Source organism: Mobula birostris, chromosome 22 (genome assembly GCF_030028105.1).
Source record: "Mobula birostris isolate sMobBir1 chromosome 22, sMobBir1.hap1, whole genome shotgun sequence".
Taxonomy (NCBI): Eukaryota; Metazoa; Chordata; class Chondrichthyes; order Myliobatiformes; family Myliobatidae; genus Mobula; species Mobula birostris.
The window spans coordinates 40,825,908-40,847,276 of NC_092391.1; the positions used below are offsets into that span (position 1 = coordinate 40,825,908).

At 41.6% G+C, this 21,369-nt stretch overlaps 1 protein-coding gene across 3 annotated transcripts in view; it reads right to left on the minus strand.

Annotated features, from left to right (window-relative positions):
• Window positions 1–21,369, minus strand: part of pnpla7b (patatin-like phospholipase domain containing 7b) — a 329,157-nt gene that overhangs the window by 232,016 nt on the left and 75,772 nt on the right. For all 3 annotated transcript variants that reach the window (XM_072240527.1, XM_072240528.1, XM_072240529.1), the window contains exons 10-12: window positions 11,289–11,417; window positions 6,550–6,630; window positions 2,732–2,885 (exon numbers count right to left, since the gene is read on the minus strand). In XM_072240527.1, the coding sequence (XP_072096628.1) occupies window positions 2,732–2,885; window positions 6,550–6,630; window positions 11,289–11,417 (364 nt within the window). The remainder of the gene's footprint in view (window positions 1–2,731; window positions 2,886–6,549; window positions 6,631–11,288; window positions 11,418–21,369) is intronic.

The window sequence follows — 21,369 nt, forward strand, 5'->3', positions numbered from 1 at the left end:
GTTGATTAATTTCAACATTGGGAAAAGGAGCAGCTGCCAAAAAAACTGAATTAAGTGAGAGGCTAGTAATACAGGTGTCAAAACTAGGGTACTATCTTCAGATTCATCTACAAAAAGAAAATGTAACGTACAACTAGGGACCTATAACATCAGAATCAGATCTAACATCGCTGGCAGTTTGTGAAATTTGTTGTTTTGCAGCAGCTATGCATTGCAATACATAATAATAAAAGCTATAAACTACAATAAGTATATATAAAAAAGAAACTAAATTGAATAAGTCGTGCAAACAGAGAGGAAAAAGAATCTACAGTCGTGTTCATGGGTTTACTGTCTATTCAGAGTTCTGACGGCAGAGGGGAGGCCGCATTGGGAGCACCGGACACAATAGACGCTCCCAGCAGATTCACATGTGAAGTGTTGCCTCACCTGGAAGGACTGTTTGTAGGATTCCTTTGGAGATGGTGGAAGTTGAGGAGGATCATGTGTCGTATACAAATGCTTAAGAGGTAGTAGGCAAGGACAAGGGGAACTCTATCACTGTTAAGGTGGTGGGAAGATGGGGTGAGCACAGATATTTGGGAAATGGAGGAGATGTGGGTGAGGGCAGCACCGATGTAGAGGGAGGAAAACTCCGTTCTTTGAAGAACGAGGACATCTCTGATGTCCTGGAAGGGAAAGCTGCATCCTGGGAACAGATGCACTGGAGATGAAGAAACTGAGAAAAGGGAATTGCATTTTTACAGAAGACAGGGTGGAAAGCAGTGTAGTCAAAATATGCATGGGAATCAGTGGGTTTATAAAAGATGTCGGTCGACAGTTTGGCTCCAGAGATGGAGACAAAGATCCAAAAAGGGGATGGAAGTGTCAGAAATGGACCAAGTGAAGAGCAAGGTGGAAATTGGAGCCAAAGTTGATGAAATTGACAAGCTCAGCATGGGTGTATGAAGCAGCACCAATGCAGTCTTCAATGTAGCAGAGGAAAAGTTGGAGACCAATACTGGGGAAGGCTTGGAACATGGACTATTCTATGCGGCCAACGAAAAGGCAGGCATAGCTGGGGCCCATGCCGGCAATTTAACTATTTGTTTTTCTTAAAACACATTTGAATACTGCTGAGTGTCAGTTGAGTCAGAAACCTTCAAAACACATCACAGCTTAAAACTGTGAGTGTGTTCCCTGTTTGCCAAAGGCTTTTCTCCTCAGCCATGTTGTGAGAACAGAAGAGTGAAAAAGTAGATCTTTCAGCCCCTCATGCCAGCTCTGCCTCTCAAAGTTCATGGCTGATCTTTTACCTCAGCACCTGCACTCACTATGTATGGAACCATTTTGGCTTGCCCGAGGGGATAGCCTGCTGAGAAGCCCTGGCTGTTTTCATCCCATCAAGTTGTAAAACCATGACGGTTATAGATTGGCTGAATATGCACAGTATTTTCCCTCAGGGGATCAAAAACTACAGGACATGGGTTTAAGGTGAGAGGAGAAAGACTTATAAGGGGCTTGAGGCACACCTTCTTTATGCAGAGGTTAGTGTGTATATGGAACAAGCTGCCAGAGGTAGCTCAGGTAACATTTTAAAGATATTTAGATAGATAAATAAATAAATAAATAAATAAATAGGATAGGTAGGGGCTCCCAACCTGGGGTCCATGGACCCTTCAGTTAATGGTAAGGATCCAATACATTAAAAAGTTTAGGAATCCCTAGTTGAGAGGGATATGGGCCTAACACAGGAAAATTGAACCAGCTTGATGTGCAGCAGGGTCAGCTGGGCTTCCATGCTGTATTACTCCATAACTCCAAGTTCAGCCATCTGACCCAAGACATCTATGCCCATGACATCATTTCAGAGTCTGAATAGCAAGACCTTTTCAAAACGTTTTGTATCATAATCTGTAACAGGGTGAGAACCTCTTGACAATGCTTTCTCTAACCCACATAACTGCAGCAGGAGATGTAAATTCACCTTTCAGTTTATAAAATAACAGAAAATACAAAATATCAATCACCTCAAGCCTTTGTGAGAATTATGACAGCCTTCCCATATAAATTTCTCTCCCTCGCTTGTATTCCTCATGATATACAAGTGCGGATCACTTGCTGACTGGTGCGTACATCATTTCTGTTTTACTGCTTACCCAAGATGGAAGCTCATTGATCCATGAATCACCAATGGTTAATTTGGATTTAACCACCTACTAACTAAAACTTGACAAGAAGATCTGAACCACAAATTCAATAGTAACACAGCGACAACAGCAGTCGTTAGAAGAACCCGAGCATGTGCCTTGAATGTCTGGGAAACAAATACTTCTCCATGGTTTCATATTGATTACACTGGATATTTAATTGCTGTGAAGTAATGGCAATGTATCAAACAGCACCCTACCACACAATTTAAATTATTGTTAGGTGTAGTCCTTCTAACAGGCAAACATTAGACATTCTAACTATGGGCAGAGACTTCTGCACCTGTTACCCAGTAGTGCAACACGTCACAAAAGTCAAATGTAAGCTTTTACTAGAGCTGTTGCAAGCCTCTGCCCGGCTATGATACCCAATTGAAACCATTATTAGAAAAACACATTGAACAGTAACTTAAGGATGGAGTAACAGAATCCCATAAAAGGAATATTTGGCATAATGGATTCAAATATGGTTGCAGTTTTCTTCCTGCACAACAACGGTCACTGCACTGCTCATCTGTTACAGTAAAATGCAAGCTTTGTACCTGTTTCCAAACCAGATACTGGAACATCGCTAGCTCTATTTGCTTTCTCCCAATTATCTTCCTCCACTGGGATACTGTGTTGTCGCTTGACTGTTTTGCTGGGACTGGACACGGAGATGCTGGATAAGGATAGTAAGGGAATGGCCTGACTCTCCTGTAACAAATGAAACATATATAATTAACTCACTGGCTGCTCGTTCAGGTACTATAAAACTCTAAGGTGGTAGAACATTGCCATTAAATCTGAATGCGTAGCTTGAGATACTGCTGGAATCCAAAGACCTAACTTTTGGACCCTACTGTATTTAACTGAACAGAGAGAAATAACAAATTTCTGACATAATTTCAAAGAATCTTGATCCCAGAAATTTGCATCCAATAAATTAATAAGGTTAACTGTATTACATTCTCAGCTTTCACTGGTTATTTAATGGATTGGATTATGATCTTTCAGTCTAAAAATTATCATGCAACTCATTCATAACCCAAAATTAACTGGTATTAATACAAAGTATTAAAGAGGGCAAATGGAAGAAAGGAGCTTACACAATTTTGGTTGCTTTTCTGGGGCAATAGTTACAGCTCTCTGTCTCTACTCCTGTTCAGAATTTATTTCCAACCCAAAGCTTACTGCAGCCCACCCTTCCAATTGCCCTCAATGTCTGGCTGCCTGTGGATGACCCAAGAAACAAAGCCAAAGGCATCATGAGGCACTAATCCTTACTGTGTTTAAATGTCCTAGATGACCAGAGATACCTGAAGACAATTAAGATTTAAATAATTTTTTAATAACTAAAATTAACTTAATAAGAACCTTTAAATGTTATAAATTAATAAAAACCAAGGAAAGTAAAGCACTTGTACATTTATCTCCTCAATCAAGGTCATCAATCCCAATCACCCCTGGCAAAATGCCAGGGCCAGATGTCAAATGCATCCACCCTCTTAGCTCAGCGCCTGTGTTCCACACATGGACACAGTGGCAAGTCTAACCACAAATCAGGAGGTTTGATGCCAGCACCAACATCTTTCTTCCAGTCCGTTCCCAACTCCCACAAAGCCAAGAACAGACTGCAGAGCCAGTAGACAAGAAAACCCCAGCTGGTGAGCAACAAGATCCAATCTATCAATTCTCCCAATTTCAAAAATTCCTTTATATCAATTAAGGTCAAATGGTTATTAAATACAATTTCCCCTCACAATCAAATTTCAAATTTTATCTACATAAGTGACAGGCATCCATTGCATGTGATGTCATGCATTGGAAACCCAGTGTACCCTCAATGATGCACTGACTTCTTTCAATCCAGACTAAGGGGGCGGGGACAGCAGCTGGGAACTTTAAGCTGTGCACTGACCACACTGCTGATATTTTCAAATAACATAACTTTTTAAACCATCTTTGCATCTTGGGAAGAAACCCATACTTTCACAGGAAGAATGTTCATACTAAACACAGACACCACCTGAGGTCAAAATTGGGCTTGGGTAATGGAACTGAGAGGCAGCAGCACTACCTGCTGCATCAGAAACCATCCAGAGTAAGCAGCATCTGAGCAGGGATCTGAATGTTGGTCATAGATTATGAATCTGAGACTTCGGAGCTACCAGTTGGGTAATTAATACAAGAACACAATAGGAGGAGGAATAGGCCACTCAGCCAGCCCCCCTCCCATCTCGATGAGATCAGCTGATCTCAACTCCTCTTCTGTGCCAGTTTTCTATAAGCCTTAATTTCTCAATCTTTCATATATTATCTATCTCCACCTTAAACACATCTAATGATTTGTCCTCTACCACCCTCAGGGGCTGAGAATTCTACAGATTCATAAGATCAGAAGAAAATTCTGCACACTTCAGTTTTAAACGAATGGCCATTATTCTGTGGCCATTCCACTCGCAAAACCAGCTCAACAGCCATCTTGTCATCCCTTTAGGATCTTATGCTTAAATAAGGTCACCCGTCCCCCCACCACATCCTTCTAAACTCCAAGGATTACAGATACCAACTGTCTGGCCTCTCTTGACATGACAACTTTCTCATCCCAGGAATTAGCCTGGTGAATCTCTTTTGGATTGCCTTCAGTATAACTACATCTTTTTAACAGGTAAGGGGAACAAGACTGTACACACTACTCCAGATGTGGCCTTACCAACATCCTGTACAATGGAAACAAAACCTCCCTATCCTTAAACTCTAACCCCTTTGGAATAAAGGCCAATACAACTTTCCTCCTAATTACTTGGTTCACCCGCCTACTGACTTCTTGAGATTTATGAACTTGATCCCACTGAATTTCACCCATTTGCATTCTCTATCTAGATAATAATCTTTGACTTCTCTTTGTGAAGTGCTCGACTTCACAGTTCCCCACATTAAACTCCATTTCTGTATCTGGCACCAAGATCCACATTGAGGGATTAGGCTCTTCCCAAAGTTCATCACAAATCCCTCGTTGCACTTAGTAAGATTATGATACACAAAGGTAGAGATAAAATATTTGCAAATAATTGTAGGACATACGTATTGCTTCATTTTTTTTTCTTCCTGAGGATTACTGGGTAGAGAAGGTGGTTTCAGATCTGCTAGATTGTGAGGGGCAGCAGCTATCAATGCTGCATTATCACTATTAATGAGCTCATTCATATTGGTAGCAAAAAAATTAAATACAGAAATTAACATTTCAAGCAGTTTAAGAATTAATGAATTTTTGCTCCTGGCTCATCTAAATTAATTGTTTGAAGTACTGTGTCCACAGACTCATTTGATCCTTGAAATGTGTATAATGGCTTCCATCTCATTTAATACATTTATTTCTTGATTCTTTCCACTTTCTTGAACCATATTAAATTGTGCACAAATTTGAACACTATTTAGCTGATGTGACTGATGATAATGTGCTGGAGACAAGATCTGTCATCAGTAGGAAGTTGAATTTACAGACATTTTCAAAGAATACAGTCTCCAACAACTCAGGCAAACACTACCAAACTGAGAAAGAGGGGTGAGATGCACTGCACGAAACACTCTTCAAATTATTTTCTGATCGGTGACTAAATCTTGAGAAATGGTGTTTTCATTAACAAGCTGCTCCCCGTTCCAAGACAAGCTCTCGACATTTAGAGTTTGTTGAATGGTGAGCCAAAGTGTGGCTGGTTCTTTTCCTCTTCCATCTAGAGCCAAAAACCTGTTCTATATTACTGGAACACGGCATGAACAATGCACCTACTGGCAATTCAGCAGACTCCAGGCACAAACGCACCAAGCACTTTCAATTGCAAACTGAACAATGCAACTCGGAAAATTTTATGTTACCGAAAGCCATAGCCTTTCCTGGATAAAAACAGGAAATATTGGGGGGGGAAATATCAGCAGAAAAGAAAATACTTATCACTTCAAGTCAAAACCCCATATCAAAACTGAGAAAGAGTAAAAATAAGTTAATTGGGATTTTTGATTATTGTTAACCTTCCATGCTATCCTCAAGCTTCTGGAGCATTTTCTTATTCTATTTCAGATTTCCAGTGCATGCCTTTTTTTTTGTTGTAGAGGTTTCATTAGATTTGGTGTAATGACTGGTTCACGTTCACTAATTCCTGCTCGCTGTCAGTCTTTGTTGCAAAGCTGCCCCAAGCCATGATGCAAACAATGCAGCACTAACACCACAATACAAATCTCTAGCCTGCAGCATGCATCGAAAGCAGCCAGTGCCAACAGCAAGAAATGCTGATAATACGATGATTTTTTTTGATGAATTCATATGTATTTTAAAGCCAGAAGGCCAAGGGCACTTATCGTTCCTGTTTATATCACGTACCGAATTGAAGAGTTCCTTGCTCAGACCCAGATAGTTGTGTAAAGCAAGGAAAGTCACTCTCTGCAAACGCACCATAATTATCTGAGAAAAAGAAAGAGTTCTGTTATCTTTAATGAAATATCAGTATCAGCAAGGTTTCAGTGGCAGTACAGTGCAATTTGGGGTCTGAACCACAAATACAACCCAGTGATTACAGATTTTATCCTTCCGCACCAGTGGTTTGTTTAACGAATGAGTTCAGATTTACAAAAACCTATGAGGTACTGATGGAGGAAGCAATATGCAGTGGAGTTTTTCCGAACAAAATTACCTACTAAATGTTTATCGACATTAACTTTATTCTGCTGTGCATCTGCATATTCACTGGTTATGTACTTCCTCTGGCCCTTCTCAGAGTATACTCCATTTGAATTTCATCATGTTAAACTTTGAAATTATACTCAAATTCAGATCACTAATATGAGGTTATAAAGAGCATTAGTTCCAACACAAAACCATGGACTACATATAAACTGAAATGGAAATACTAAGCTGTTCAGACAGCATCAGCTATGAGAGAAAAAGATTGCACGACTTTCCTCAGAGCACATGGGGTTCAACATCGTGCATCACCATCCAATGCGAAAAACTTTAAGTAGGTGTTGATGGTGAGCGTGGAGTCAGTGGGCCAAAGGCCAGCTTCTGAGCTATGACAACCATTCATGGTATTCTAATTTCTACATTTTACCCAGTTTTTTTTTTAATCCAAGCAACCACAACTTAAATCTCCACAGCTTCTTATATTATATTATGTGCTAATTTATCAAAAGCCCTACGGAAGCCGATATGTAATAAAATGGACCAAATCTACTGAATTTTATTTATGAACACCTATTTAATTCAATCAATTTAAGCTTCAGGATGGAAAGGTCGGGTACAGGCCAAATCAAGGCAATGGGGTCCAGGCCCCAGAGCATATCAAAGCAACTGAACTTGTTGCTTGAACGACAACTTAAGCACCAGGCTGGAATTGGAAAAGTCAGGCACATGTCAAATAAGGTGACTGGGTCCAAGTCTCAGAAGCGACTGAACCTGATGTCTGGACGACGATCTAGGCGCCCGGCCAGATTGAACAGGTTAGGGTGTGAGGGCTCAAGGCGAGAGACGAGCCAGTTCAGCTCGCTGTCCCACTCTACACTGAACTGGACAGACTCTCTTGTGGACTTCAGTTCAGAACACTATTTGCTTATATTTATTGTTCGCACGATTTTTTTCTTCTGTGTACATCGGGTGTTTGATCGTCTTTTTTAATGATTTCTCTTGGGTTTCTTTGTTTTGTGGCTGCCTGTTAGAAGACAAATCTCAAGGTTGCATAAAGTTTACATACTTTGATAATAAACGTACATTGAACTTTGTCCTACTTAATATCTCAAGGTTCACACATTACCAGCATTAGCCAGTTTATTCTGTAGTTGCTACATTTATCCTTCTTTCCCTTCCTCTACACTGCCCACCCCTCCAGAACTGCTGCATTCTAAAGTCCCCCATCTCATGTCATCAGTCCTCAGCCTGACGAGTACTGAAAAGAATGTAGCCAGCCCTCCCCGTGCTAATCTGGGTTGTACTCTGTGCACGCTGTGGGACTTTTCTTTATTTGAACGCTACTGACATTTTTTAATTATGTTTTTAAACTAATTTTCTACTTCCTCATTTAACGCAACACTGAAAAAGTATTCTATAAACCCTCCTCCTTTTCAAGATATTCTTTCTGATTGCTATTCTTCCTTTGAATACTATTTTACTGTTTAGACATTAATACATTTTTTTAAATGTTGGTATTCCTCTTAACATACTTTCTGATACACCCTCCCACACTTCGGACAATTCCTCCTTCCGTTCTCCAGACTTTGAGTTCATTTTTTTTCCACAATTCAATTATGAAAATGATATCCAGCCTAAACCTTCACTTTATTTTTCACATTAATCCCAATGGTCTGGAACAAGCTGATAAGTAGTGAGCTGCCCATATTCACAGGCAGTAGGTCTGTGCCAGCTTTCATCAGATCTTCAAGCAGCAATTTCCTCAACAAAATCAGTTCAAGCCTTCTCAGCAAGGTTGTATGCAGCACAAAGCCTTTCTGATGTAAATGGTATCAGGAGATGAGGCTTGGGTCCAACCTCCTGCCAAAACTGATTAATTTTGATTTTTTTTTAATTTGAAAAATCTATTTTAAAATATAAAAAATTGAAACGCGCAAAAGCAACTAAAGTCAATTTAGTTACTTCAAAATATGTTAAGTGCATGAAACTTGCCTCTCCGGCTCTCAGCTATTCCTCCATTAACATTATTGGTATTGTTGAACCATCACCTGGTGTAATCTGGTGCAGTCCAGCAGCAGGAGTTTACAAATTAACTGCTGGGAAAATGGCAGGGAGTGGCCACTACAATGCTAAATCTCACAGGCTTCCAGTATCAGGGCACAGCTGGGAGATGACTAGCAGGAACCCTCAGGGAGTTCAAGTCTTGTAGAGGAGTTTCAAAATTTGTGATACTCAAGAGGGAAATGCCATTGCTCAATGCAACTGCAAGCATCTCTCTGAAAAATCCGAGATTACATTTTTGATAGCCTCATGAGCTGGAGAATTGCTGCTTTTCCCCACGTTTTTTTCCTGCACATTGGCTGTTTTGAAAGTTTTTTTTAAATGGCTTCTATTGGGTTTCTGTGCTTTATGGCTGCTTGTAAGGAGATAAACTTCAAGGTTGTATGTTGTATACATACTTTGATAATAAATGTACTTTGAAGTTTAGGCTGCCTCTCTTTTCTCACTCATGGTAATATACCTGGACTAAACTGAAAGCAACTCCTCTTTGAAGGCCTTCCTTTACTGTTTAACTTACTAACATTAGATTCCAATCTACTGGCCCAAATGACTAGTGTTCCTTTTGAAATCAGCACAAGTATTTTTGCATTTTTTGCCACTTTTCCAGAACTATACTCATATTGTGAGCATCATTTTCCCAAATGCTCCAAAAATAAAACATGGTGTTCTCTGGTTTCCAGATTAAAATAGAGACAGCTTCATTCCTCATTGGGAAAAACAATCCATAAAGGCAACAATTCATATGCAAACTTTAAGCATTTCCCGTCTTCACTCACAGGCCTCAATTCTCTTCCAGATTTCCGCAAATGTGTTCCTCTGCATCCCCCTATTTGACAGCTTCTAAGATTAACCCAGCAGCACATTAGAGCCTCTTTTTCCATTGCTCTGACCAAACTTCACTGATATTGTAAGTATATCATTACCCGCTCATTACCAAATGGTACATTTATAATATTTTCAGCATACAGCCACCATATGTCAGTGAGAACGATCGCTGTTTTCTTTCCCTGGAAAGAATGACCCATTCTGAGCTGTTCTGAAAAATCTTTATCTGCAGTAAACACACTGCAAAGTGACGCAAATACAAGGGGCCCCAATACAATTGTGTGTGTGTGTGAAATGGGGTCAGTAGCATTAGAATACAGCCAGATACACTATTCAGTGTTTAACCATATCACACCAAACGCTAGTCATCAGCTATGATCAGTACTAGAAAAAAGGGACTTAGATAATTTACTTTTACTTGTTATAATGAAATAGGACAACATCCAAATTTGAAATTGTTCATTCATTATGTGCCATGTCATACGACATGGGCGATCACAGCCTTTCCATGACCATGATTGTTCTTGGCAAATTTTTCTCCAGAAGTGGTTTGCCATTGCCTTCGACTGGGCAGTATCTTTACAAGACAGGTGACCCTAGCCATTATTAATACTCTTCAGAGATGTCTGCCTGGCATCAGTGGTCAAATAAACAGAACTTGTAATATGCACCAGCTGTTCATAGGACTATCCATCAGCTGCTCCCATGGCTTTATGTGACCCTGATGGGTGGGGTGGGGGGCTAAGCAGGTGCTACACCTTGCCCAAGGGTGACCTGTAGGCTAACAGAGGGAAGGAGCAACTTGCACTTTCTTTGGTAGAGATGCATTCCACTCCGCCACGCTAAATTTAAAAGACCCTCACTAAATGCCTGAAGCATTAGTAGAACAATTGAAGGAAATAATTTTGTAAAAGTGATTTCCTCACTTAAACCAATTTGATAAAACAATTTTAGTACATATCTGTTCCAGTGCATAGATTGCATAAAAGGCAATTAACTGAGTTAGCAAGTAATAATGTGCATTATATTAAGAGAATGTCAAATACAGTGGGATCTTGTGTGCTATGCAAAGCATTCTGCAATGTAAATTGTCCAAAATGGCATGTTTTAAGGCAATAAAGAAGCTGATCAATAATTTAAGTTTCTTTCCATAACTGATCTAAATAACCATGAAAACAACCTCAACTAGCATAAAAATCTGAACAAGGAAGAATCATCCCGGAATCCTCTAATGTAACTACACGTCGACCTTCAATAATCCAACTGACTACCTATACTACCTATCTAGTTCCTTCAATAATCCGGCACTGATTATGCTTAATGTGATCCTTCTGTAATTCAGCATTTTCACTAATCCAGCACTCCTCAGGTCCCAATGGTGCCGTATTAGTGAAGGTTGACCTGTACCTCAGGATCAAGGTGCCAGGCCACCACATCAAATAGGTTCAAGGGCAACCCCAATTTCCTCAGCATCAAGGTGCAATGGAACAATACAAACCAATACGTTGATGCAACCTGTATAAAGCATCTGCAGTGTGATATCAAATTCTTACCTGAATCACTCTGACCAGAGTTTCTGGGTACTTCTGGAAGACTGATTGAAAAGCACTGGCTGGCAAACGCAGAACTGTGGACGTGCATAAGGCCCGTGCAGAGACAGTTTTATAAGTAGCCGGGTAACCCTTGAAATGCAAAAAGAAAACTGTTCAACAAACTAATGCTTGATTACTGTTCAATGGTGCTTAATTTCATCCAATCAAAGTAACTGAAGGAATCCGTGAGTTGTGGTTTAGGAGGAGCTGTCAGAGTAACTGTTGTGTTTATTTTGGATGGCACACCTCACAGCCATGGTGTGCAAGTGGAACAACAGATCACTGGAACATAACAGTGTGACCCAAAATGTCTGCATTCGCTATGATGCCTATAAAAGGGGACTCACTGATGGCAATTCCATTGATCGTTAAGGGTAGATGGCCTAAATCTTTCTTGCAGGAGACAGTAATTGTTTGCACTATTGTGGCATAAATATTCTTGCCACTTATTATCCCCTGGTTTGATTATTGTCTAGCTGTTGCTGCTTGCAGGTAAAAACTGTTTCATAAAACATAAACACAGAACAGTACAGCACATATTGGTACCAATGACATAGGTAGGAAAAGGGAGGAGGTCCTGAAAACAGACTACAGGGAGTTAGGAAAGAAGTTGAGAAGCAGGACCTCAAAAGTAGTCATCTTGGGATTACTGCCTGTGCCAAGTGATAGTGAGTATAGGAATAGAATGAGGTGGAGGATAAATGCATGGCTCAGGGGTTGGAGCAGGGGGCAGGGATTCAGATTTCTGGATCATTGGGACCTCTTCTGGGGCAGTTGTGACCTGTACAAAAAGGATGGGTTGCACTTGAATGCGAGGGGGACCAATATACTGGCGAGAAGGTTTGCTAAGGCTACTGGGGAGAGTTTAAACTAGAATTGCTGGGTGGTGGAAACCGAACTGAAGTGTCAGAGCAAAGGGAGGTTGGCTCACAAACAGAGAAAGTTTGGAGACAGTGCGAAAGGGAGGATAGGCAGGTGATAGAGAAGGGGCGAGCTCATTCCGATCGTTTGAGATGGGTCTATTTTAATGCAAGGACTATTATGAGCAAAGCAGATGAGCTTAGAGCGTGGATCAGTGCCTGGAGCTATGATGTTGTGGCCATTACAGAGACTTGGATGGCTCAGGGGCAGGAATAGCTACTTCAAGTGCCAGGCTCTAGATGTTTCAGAAAGGACAGGGAGGGAGGCAAAAGAGGCAGGGGCATAGCACTGTTGATCAGAGATAGTGTCACGGCTGCAGAAAAGGAGGAAGTCATGGAGGGATTGTCTACGGAGTCTCTGTGCGTGGAAGTTAGGAAGAGGAAGGGATCAATAACTTTACTGGGTGTTTCTTATAGACCACCCAACAGTAACAAGAACATTGAGGAGCAGAAAGGGAGACAGATTCTTGAAAGGAGTAATAATCACAGGGTTATTATGGTGGGAGATTTTAATTTCCCGAAATATTGATTGGCATCTCCCTAGAGTGAGGGGTTTAGATGGGGTGGAGTTTGTTAGGTGTGTTCATGAAGGTTTCTTGACACAATATGTAGATAAGCCAACAAGAGGAGAGGCTGTACTTGATCTGGTATTGGAAAATGAATCTGGTCAGGTGTCAGGTCTCTCAGTGGGAGAGCATTTTGGAGATAGTGATCACAATTTTATCTCTTTTACCATAGAACTGGAGAGGGATAGGAACAGACAAGTTAGGGAAATGTTTAATTGGAGTAAGGGGAACCATGAGGCTATCAGGCAGGAACTTGGAAGCATAAATTGAAAACAGATGTTCTCATGGAAACGTATGGAAGAAATGTGACAAATGTTCAGGGGATATTTGCGTGGGGTTCTGAGTAGGTACATTCCAATCAGACATGGAAAGGATGGTAGGGTACAAGATCTGTGGTGCACAAAGGCTGTTGTAAATCTAGTCAAGAAGAAAAGAAGAGCTTACAATGGGTTCAAAGAACTAGGTAATGATAGGAATCTAGAAGATTATAAGGCTAGCAGGAAGGAGTTTAAGAATGAAATTAGGAGAGTCAGAAGGGGCCATGAGAAGGCCTTGGCAGACAGGATTAAGGAAAACCCCAAGGCATTCTACAAGTATGTGAAGAGCAGGAAGATAAGATGTGAGAGAATAAGGCCAATCAAGTGTGACAGTGGAAAAGCGTGTATGGAACCGGAGGAAATAGCGGAGGTACTTAATGAATACTTTGCTTCAGTATTCACTACAGAAAAGGATCTTGGCGAGTGTAGGGATGACCTGCAGTGGATTGAAAAGCTTAAGAATGTAGATATTAAGAAAGAGGATGTGCTGGAGCTTTTGGAAAGCATCAAGTTGGATAAGTCACCGGGACCAGATGGGATGTACCCCAGGCTACTGTGGGAATCAAGGGAGGAAATTGCTGAGCCTCTGGCTATGATCTTTGCATCATCAATGAGGACGGGAGAAGTTCCAGAGGATTGAAGGGTTGCAGATGTTGTTTCCTTATTCAAGAAAGGGAGTAGGGATAGCACAGGAAATTATAGGCCAGTGAGTCCTACTTCAGTGGTTGGTAAGTTGATGGAGAAGATCCTGAGAGGCAGGATTTATGAACATTTGGAGAGCCATAATATGATTAAGAATAGTCAGCATGGCTTTGTCAAAAGCAGGTCGTGCCTTACAAGCCTGACTGAATTTTTTGAGGATGTGACTAAACACATTGATGAAGGTAGAGCCGTAGATGTAGTGCAAATGGATTTTCGCAAGGCATTTGATAAGGTACCCCATGCAAGGCTTATTGAAAAAGTAAGGAGGCATGGGATCCAAGGGGACATTGCTTTGTGGATCCAGAACTGGCTTGCCCACAGAAGGCAAAGAGTGGTTGTAAACAGGTCATATTCTGCATGGAGGCCGGTGACCAGTGGTGTGCCTCAGGGATCTGTTCTGGGACCCCTACTCTTTGTGGTTTTTATAAGTGCCATGGATGAGGAAGTGGAGAGATGGGTTAGTAAACTTGCTGATGACACAAAGGTTGGGGGTGTTGTGGATAGTGTGGAGGGCTGTGAGAGGTTACAAAAGGACATCGATAGGATGCAAAACTGGGCTGAGAAGTGGCAGATGGAGTTCAACCCAGATAATTGTGAGGTGATTCATTTTGGTAGGTCAAATATGATGGCAGAATATAGTATTAATGGTAAGACTCTTGACAGTGTGGAGGATCAAAGGGATCTTGGGGTCCGAGTCCATAGGACACCCAAAGCTGCTACATAGGTTGACTCTGTGGTTAAGGCGGCATACGATGCATTGGCCTTCATCAATCATGGGATTGAGTTTAAGAGTTGTTACATACCTGGTGGGTACCTTGTGACTGTCTTATGACCATGATGTAATTGAGTACTTTGTGAGCCTGATGTAATGGTCTTGTGATGGTGGGGTGATGTAATTTTCCCGCCAGTGTAAGGTCACGTGATGACATGTTCTCAACAGGTATATAACCGGAAACCCCTGACATTACACGGGTTTCAGTTTAGTTCGTCAGTTAATTCGACAGTTACTCCGTTATGCTGCATATTCATTTCATGACGCAGTTTCATTTTAAAGTGGAGTTTTACTTTCTATTGTAAGTCTAGTATTGGAGAGTGAAGACCTTAGTAAAGTACGGGAACCTGAAGGATCGAGTAAAGTTGGTGTTGTTTGGCGGTTTAATACAGGATCAACCTTATGGAATCTTCTTTCAGAAATAGTGACCTGCATCTGAGATAACTCCTGCAAGATCAGGGAAGTTTGTGCAGTGTTCACTCGCCAGAAAAAGGTCAGTTCCTTTTGTGACAAAATACCAAGTTATCAGAAGATTGAGGCCGATAAGAAAGACAATGGGGGAACAATCAGAAATGTTAATGGGAGACGAGAGAGATTAGCGAAAGGAGACACAGTTCCAAGTATTGTCAGAGACCGGTTGCTTTGAACCTGAATCGTTTGAAGTTTGATGGACAGGCGATACCCCAGCAGGGGGATAAGAGAAACAGGTTCGCTAAGGCAACACACACCACGACACCACGAGATAACGAGACCCTGGAAAAGCGGTGTGCCCCCACAAGTTGGTGAGAGTTTTGGAGGTCTGGTCGCGGGACTGACCATAGACGCACAGGGTGAGAAGGTACGATCGGCGGGAACCTGGTGTGTGTGTCCACCCTTGCCTGGGTGCCGGGTTCACCGCAGAAGAACGATTGTATCCGGAACGGAGGGGGTCACAGTCCGTGACCTCAAAAGACATTAATAAAGGGCTCGCGCCGAAAGCTAACTGCGAAGAACAAAGGTCGGTCTGAATTCGATTTGCATATTCATTCTCTCTCCCCAACGGCACAACAGCGATTACTGCGAACTGAACTAAACTGAACTGAACTCTGTGTCACTTGAGACTGATCATTTTACCCCTAGACTGTGATGGAGCTTGACTGATCCTATTAACCTAGTTCTGTGTACATGTGTGTTTTACCATTGCTAACCTGTTGCATTTATATCCTTATGATTAGAGTACTGTGTTGCTTATTTCTTTAATAAAACTTTCTTAGTTCCAGTAATCCAGACTCCAACTAAGTGGTCCATTGTGAATCCTTGGACAGAATCAGCAGTAACGTCACGACTCCAAAGAAATCTTTTTCCAGAGAAGTCTCCCCTAATTGACTGTGTAAATCACTTGGACATTCGAATTTACCATTTTAAGACTGTGTTTGAATTTACCACTTTAAGACCTGTTTTCGAATTTACCATTTTAAGAACTGTTCCAGAGTTGCCGTATAGCAGTTAACTTCCGGTTAAGTTGGTCGTTGAATACTTTTTGCTATTGTTGAGCAGAGTTTAATAAATGTTTATGTTTGTTTATAAAACGACTCAATTACATATTCATTGTTTCTGGTCAGGTGACAGAGCCGAGAGGTAAGGTTGCAGCTATATAGACCCCACTTGGAGTACTATGCTCAGTTCTGGTTGCCTCACTACAGGAAGGACGTGGAAACCATAGAAAGGGTGCAGAGGAGATTTACAAGGATATTGCCTGGATTGGGGAGCATGCCTTATAAGAATAGGTTGAGTGAACTAGGCCTTTTCTCCTTGGAGCAACAGAGGATGAGAGGTGACCTGATAGAGGTGTACAAGATAATGAGAGGCATTGACTGTGTGGATAGTCAGAGGCTTTTCCCCAGGGCTGAAATGGCTAGCATAAGCGGGCATAGCTTTAAGGTGCTTGGAAGTAGGTACAGAGGAGATGTCAGGGGTAAGTTTTTTTTTAACGCAGAGAATGGTGAGTGTGTGGAATGGGCTGCCAGCGGTGGTGGTGGAGGCGGAAGTGATAGGGTCTTTTAAGAGACTCCGGGATGGCTGCATGGAGCTTAGAAAAATAGAGGGCTATGGGTAAAGCCTAGGTAGTTCTAAGGTAGGGACATGTTCGGCCTGTATTGTGCTGTATGTTTTCTATGTTTCTAGGTCAGGCTCTTCAGCCTACAATGTTGTGCTGACCTTTTAACCTACTCCAAGATCAATCTGACCCTTCCCACCCACATAGCCATCCATTTTTCTTTCATCCATGTGCTTATTTAAGTTTCTTAAAGGTCCCTGAAGTATCTGCCTCTACCACCACCCCGGCAGTGAATTCCATACACGTACCAATGTGTAAAAACCTACCTCTGACATGCCCCCTATACTTTATTTCAATCATCTCAAATTTACATTCTATTGTATTAATTACTGTTGCCCTGGGAGAAAGGTGCAGACTATCCATTCTGTCTATGCCCCCTATCATCTTATACACCTTAATCAAGTAGCCTCTCATCCTTCTTCACTCCAAAGGGAGAAGCCCTAGCTCACTCAAGCATTCACAAGACATGCTCTCTAATCCAGGTAGCATCCTGGTAAATCTCCTCTGCACCCTCTCTAAAGCTTCCACATCTTTTCTATAATGAGGTGACCAGAAATGAACATAATACTTCGTGTGTTCTGACCAGAATTTTACAGAGCTTCAAGATGACCTCTCAATTTTTGAACTCAATCCCCTGACGAATAAAGGCCAACACACGATTTGCCATTTTAACCACAGATTACAAACTTAATTGAAAACTGCACTGTCATAAACAGACATTCTCACTGTTAACTTCATTTTGGAAGGTCAGTCACTGTTAAAATGGCAGAAGATCATTGGGCTGAGAATATTGCCCAAGGATTGAACAGCTCCTGAAGTGACATTCTTGTGCCCAGATGACTGACCAACAACTCCAAACATCATCCTTTCTGCCAAGTACAACTCCAACCATTTATTATAAATCAAATTCATATTTATGAACTTTTAAAAATACGTAATTATAAAATCAGTTTATGCCTTCACAACTAGTGATTTCAGTTTTGTCAAAGCTTCCTATTCCCAGTGTTAGTCAAATGCTTCCTTGAGGTCATTCGCACCTCTCCTCCTTTCTAATGAAAGCCAAATTAGTATTAGTAAGTCACCATCCGTCACTTTGCTGATGATTGAGGGTGGATTTTTCTGCATCTACAAGTAGAATACACTTGGCAAGTTTTACATTGTCAAGTAATGGTACAATATCAGCTCAAACTTCAGGTACTTCTGCAGGACAGATTTTCAGTACTGGGTGGACAAGAACCGAAAATGCTTCTGATCCGTTCAACCCAAGCGAGAATGAAAGCAAGTAATATCTCTGCCACAGGATGCCCAAATAAACCTCTACAGATAAATAAGTGATTTGGAATTGCATCTGCTGTAGTCATTTAGAAAACCCGGCGTTTACACACAATGTGAATTTACAGCTAAACGCTCTCTCTCTCTCTCTCTACTGTGGTTGACTGAGGAATATTTGTTAGCCTGAAAAAAAAGTTATGGCCTTTTTCATGCCTACCTCAAAGGTCACAATGGACACTGCTTCACCCAATCCAAGAGGGTTACAATTCCATCAGCACAGAAATCGAGTCAGCCGATTTCTCAAGTGTGTATTTGGGAACTTGGCCACATAACCTTCTAATTCAGAAAGCTAAACTGGTACTATTTTGGAACATTGATTCAATATGAAATATGCAGTCTGATAAATGCCAGTTTCACAATCCACTCCAACTTGGAAAAGAAGTGATCTTTTCCTTGATGCATTCTCATCCAATGTAAGAAATATATTTGCTTGATTATAATCAGAACTCAACACAGAAAATGCAGTGCTATTCAATCAAAATAAATGTGATCCTATCAGATAATTGAACTGTGTGCTATAGACCATAGAAGCTTCTGAATGACATAATGTCATAAGCACAACCATAACTGTTATTCATACAAAATCTTAACATTTCGAGTTGTTTAAGAAGCATTATTTGGTTCCTGATCAGCTCTCTACCATCTCTAAAGTTTGTGAAATCCAGCATGTTATAATTACAAATCTGAAATGTTATTAGGAATGGCATCTGGCATTCCCTCTTCTTGTCTGGGGGGGCCTTGGAAACGGCAAGCTCCTGCAGCACAGGTCAATAGATACGTTTCAGCCTGATACAGCTGAGAATCACAACTGTTTCCAAGGTGTGTACAGTGAATAAAGATGTCTTAATGTAATTGAATGAACTATCACTGCTTAAAACTGACGGAAACAATGCTGATTGTGGCCACACTTCTCCCCGGATTCCACGTAGGAAATATAGCTGCAGGTCAGGAATACAGATGTGTTTCAGGAAGCTGGGTTTTAAACTCCCAATACCAACTAACTGGCTGGCAAATGTACAGTCTCTAGTAAATAAAATCGAAGATCTGAGAGCTAGAATGCTGTATCAGAGGGACATTAGGACCATGTGCATCCTTCATTTCACGGAATCCTGGTTAACCCTTTCCGTACTGGATGCAATTCGGATTCACCATCAGGATAGGACTGCTAAATCTCTCAAAAGTAGAGGTGGAGGTGTATGCCTCATGATCAACTCCTCTTGGTGCACAAATGTATCAATGTTGTCCTAATGCTGCTCACGAGATCTGGAACATCTCGCTATCAAGTGCCGCCCATTTTACCTGCCGCGGGAGATTTCTGCGATCGTTTTGGTAGCAGTGTACATTCCACCTCAGGCCAATGTCAAACAGTCGCTAGTTGATCTGATCAATATGATCAATATGCATGAAACAGCACATCCTAATACCTTCACCATCATTATGGAGGATTTTAACCAGGCCAGCCTGAAAAGTCACTGAATAATTACCATCAACAAATCAACTGTAGTACCAGAGGAAACAACACACTGGACCACTGTTATACTAAGATCAAGAGTGCTTACTGTGGTATCCCACACACTCACTTCAGGAACACTGATCACCTAGCTGTACTTCTATTCCCTGAGTATAGGCAGAGACTGAAGACTGCAGCACCAGTAGTGAGGACCAAGAAGGTATGGACAAGAGAAGCACAGGAGCGCCTACAAAACTGCTGTGAATCAGTGGACTAGACTGTATTCAGGGATTCATCTCCGAATCTGGATGAGCATGCCACAGTTGTTACCGATTTCATTAAAACCTGTGTCGATGAATGTGTGCCTTCGAAAACATGCTGTACTTTCCCAACCAAAAGCTGAGGATGAACCAGGAGGTTCATCGTTTGCTGGGGGCTAGCTAGATCTGTGGCATTTAAGTCTGCTGACCCAGGTCTGTAACAAGAAGACCAGGTATGATTTGCGGAGGGCTATTTCAAGAGCAAAGAGACAATTCCAAGCAAGGTTGGAGGTGGTATCGGATGCACATCAACTCTAGCAGGGCTTGCAGGACATTACTTCCTACAAAGTGTAACCAAATAACATGAATGGCAGCAATGCTTTACTACCAGATGAGCTCAACGCCTTCTATGCCCACTTTGAAAGGGAGAATATAATTACAGCTGTGAAGAACCCTGCAGCACCTGATGACCCTGTGATCTCCGTCTCAGAGGCCGATGTTAGGCTGTCTTTGCAAGGCAGCAGGCCCCAATGGAGTACCGTTTAAGGCTCTGAAAACTTGTGCCAACCAACTGGCAGGTGTATTTAAGGATGTTTTCAACCTGTCACTGCTACAGTCAAAACTTCCCGCCTGCTTCAAAAGGGCAACAATACACCAGTGCCCAAGATAAGGAGTGTTCACTGCCTTAATGCCCTGTAACACGCAAATCTACTGTGATGAAATGCTTTTAGAGGTTGGCTGCAGCTAGAATGAACTCCTGCCTCAGCAAGGACCTACACCCACTGCAATGTGCCTTTCACCACAGTAGGTCTACAGCAGATGCAAACTCAATGGCTGTTCATATGACCTTAGATCACCTAGCCAATACAAACACCTATGTGAGAATGCAGTTCATTGGCTATAGCTCAGTGCTTAATACCATTATTCCCACAGTCCTGATTGATAAGCTACAGAACCTGGGCCTTTGTAGCTCCCCCTCCAATTGGATCCTTGACTTCCGAACCAGAAGACCACAATCTGGGCAGATTGGTGATAATATCTCCTCCTCGCTAACGATCAAAAATGGCGCATCTCAGGGGTGTGTGTGTGCTTAGTCCACTGCTCTACTTTTTCAATGGCCATGACTGTGTGGCTAGGTACAGCTCAAGTACCACCCATAAATTTGCTAACGATACAGTCGTTGTTGTAGAATTGCAGGAAGAGATGAGAGGGTGTACAGGAGTGAGATATACCAGCTAGTTGAGTGGTGTCGCAGCAACAACCTTGCACTCAACATCAGAAAGACAAAAGAGCTGATTGTGGACTTCAAGAAGGGTAAGATAAGGGACACATACTAATCCTCATAGAGGGATCAGAAGTGAGAGAGTGAGCAGTTTCAATTTCCTGGGTGAAAAGGACCTAACCTGGTGCCAACATATCAATGCAGCTATAACAAGAAGGCAAGACAGTGGCTGTATTTCATGAGTTTGAAGAAATTTGGTTTGTCACCTAAAATACTCGAAAACTTCTATAGATATACCATGGAGAGCATTCTGACGGGCTGCAGCACTGTCTGGTATTGGGGTGGGGGGAGGAGGGGCTACTGCACAAGACCGAAAGCTACAGAAAGTCGTAAAATTAGTCAGCTC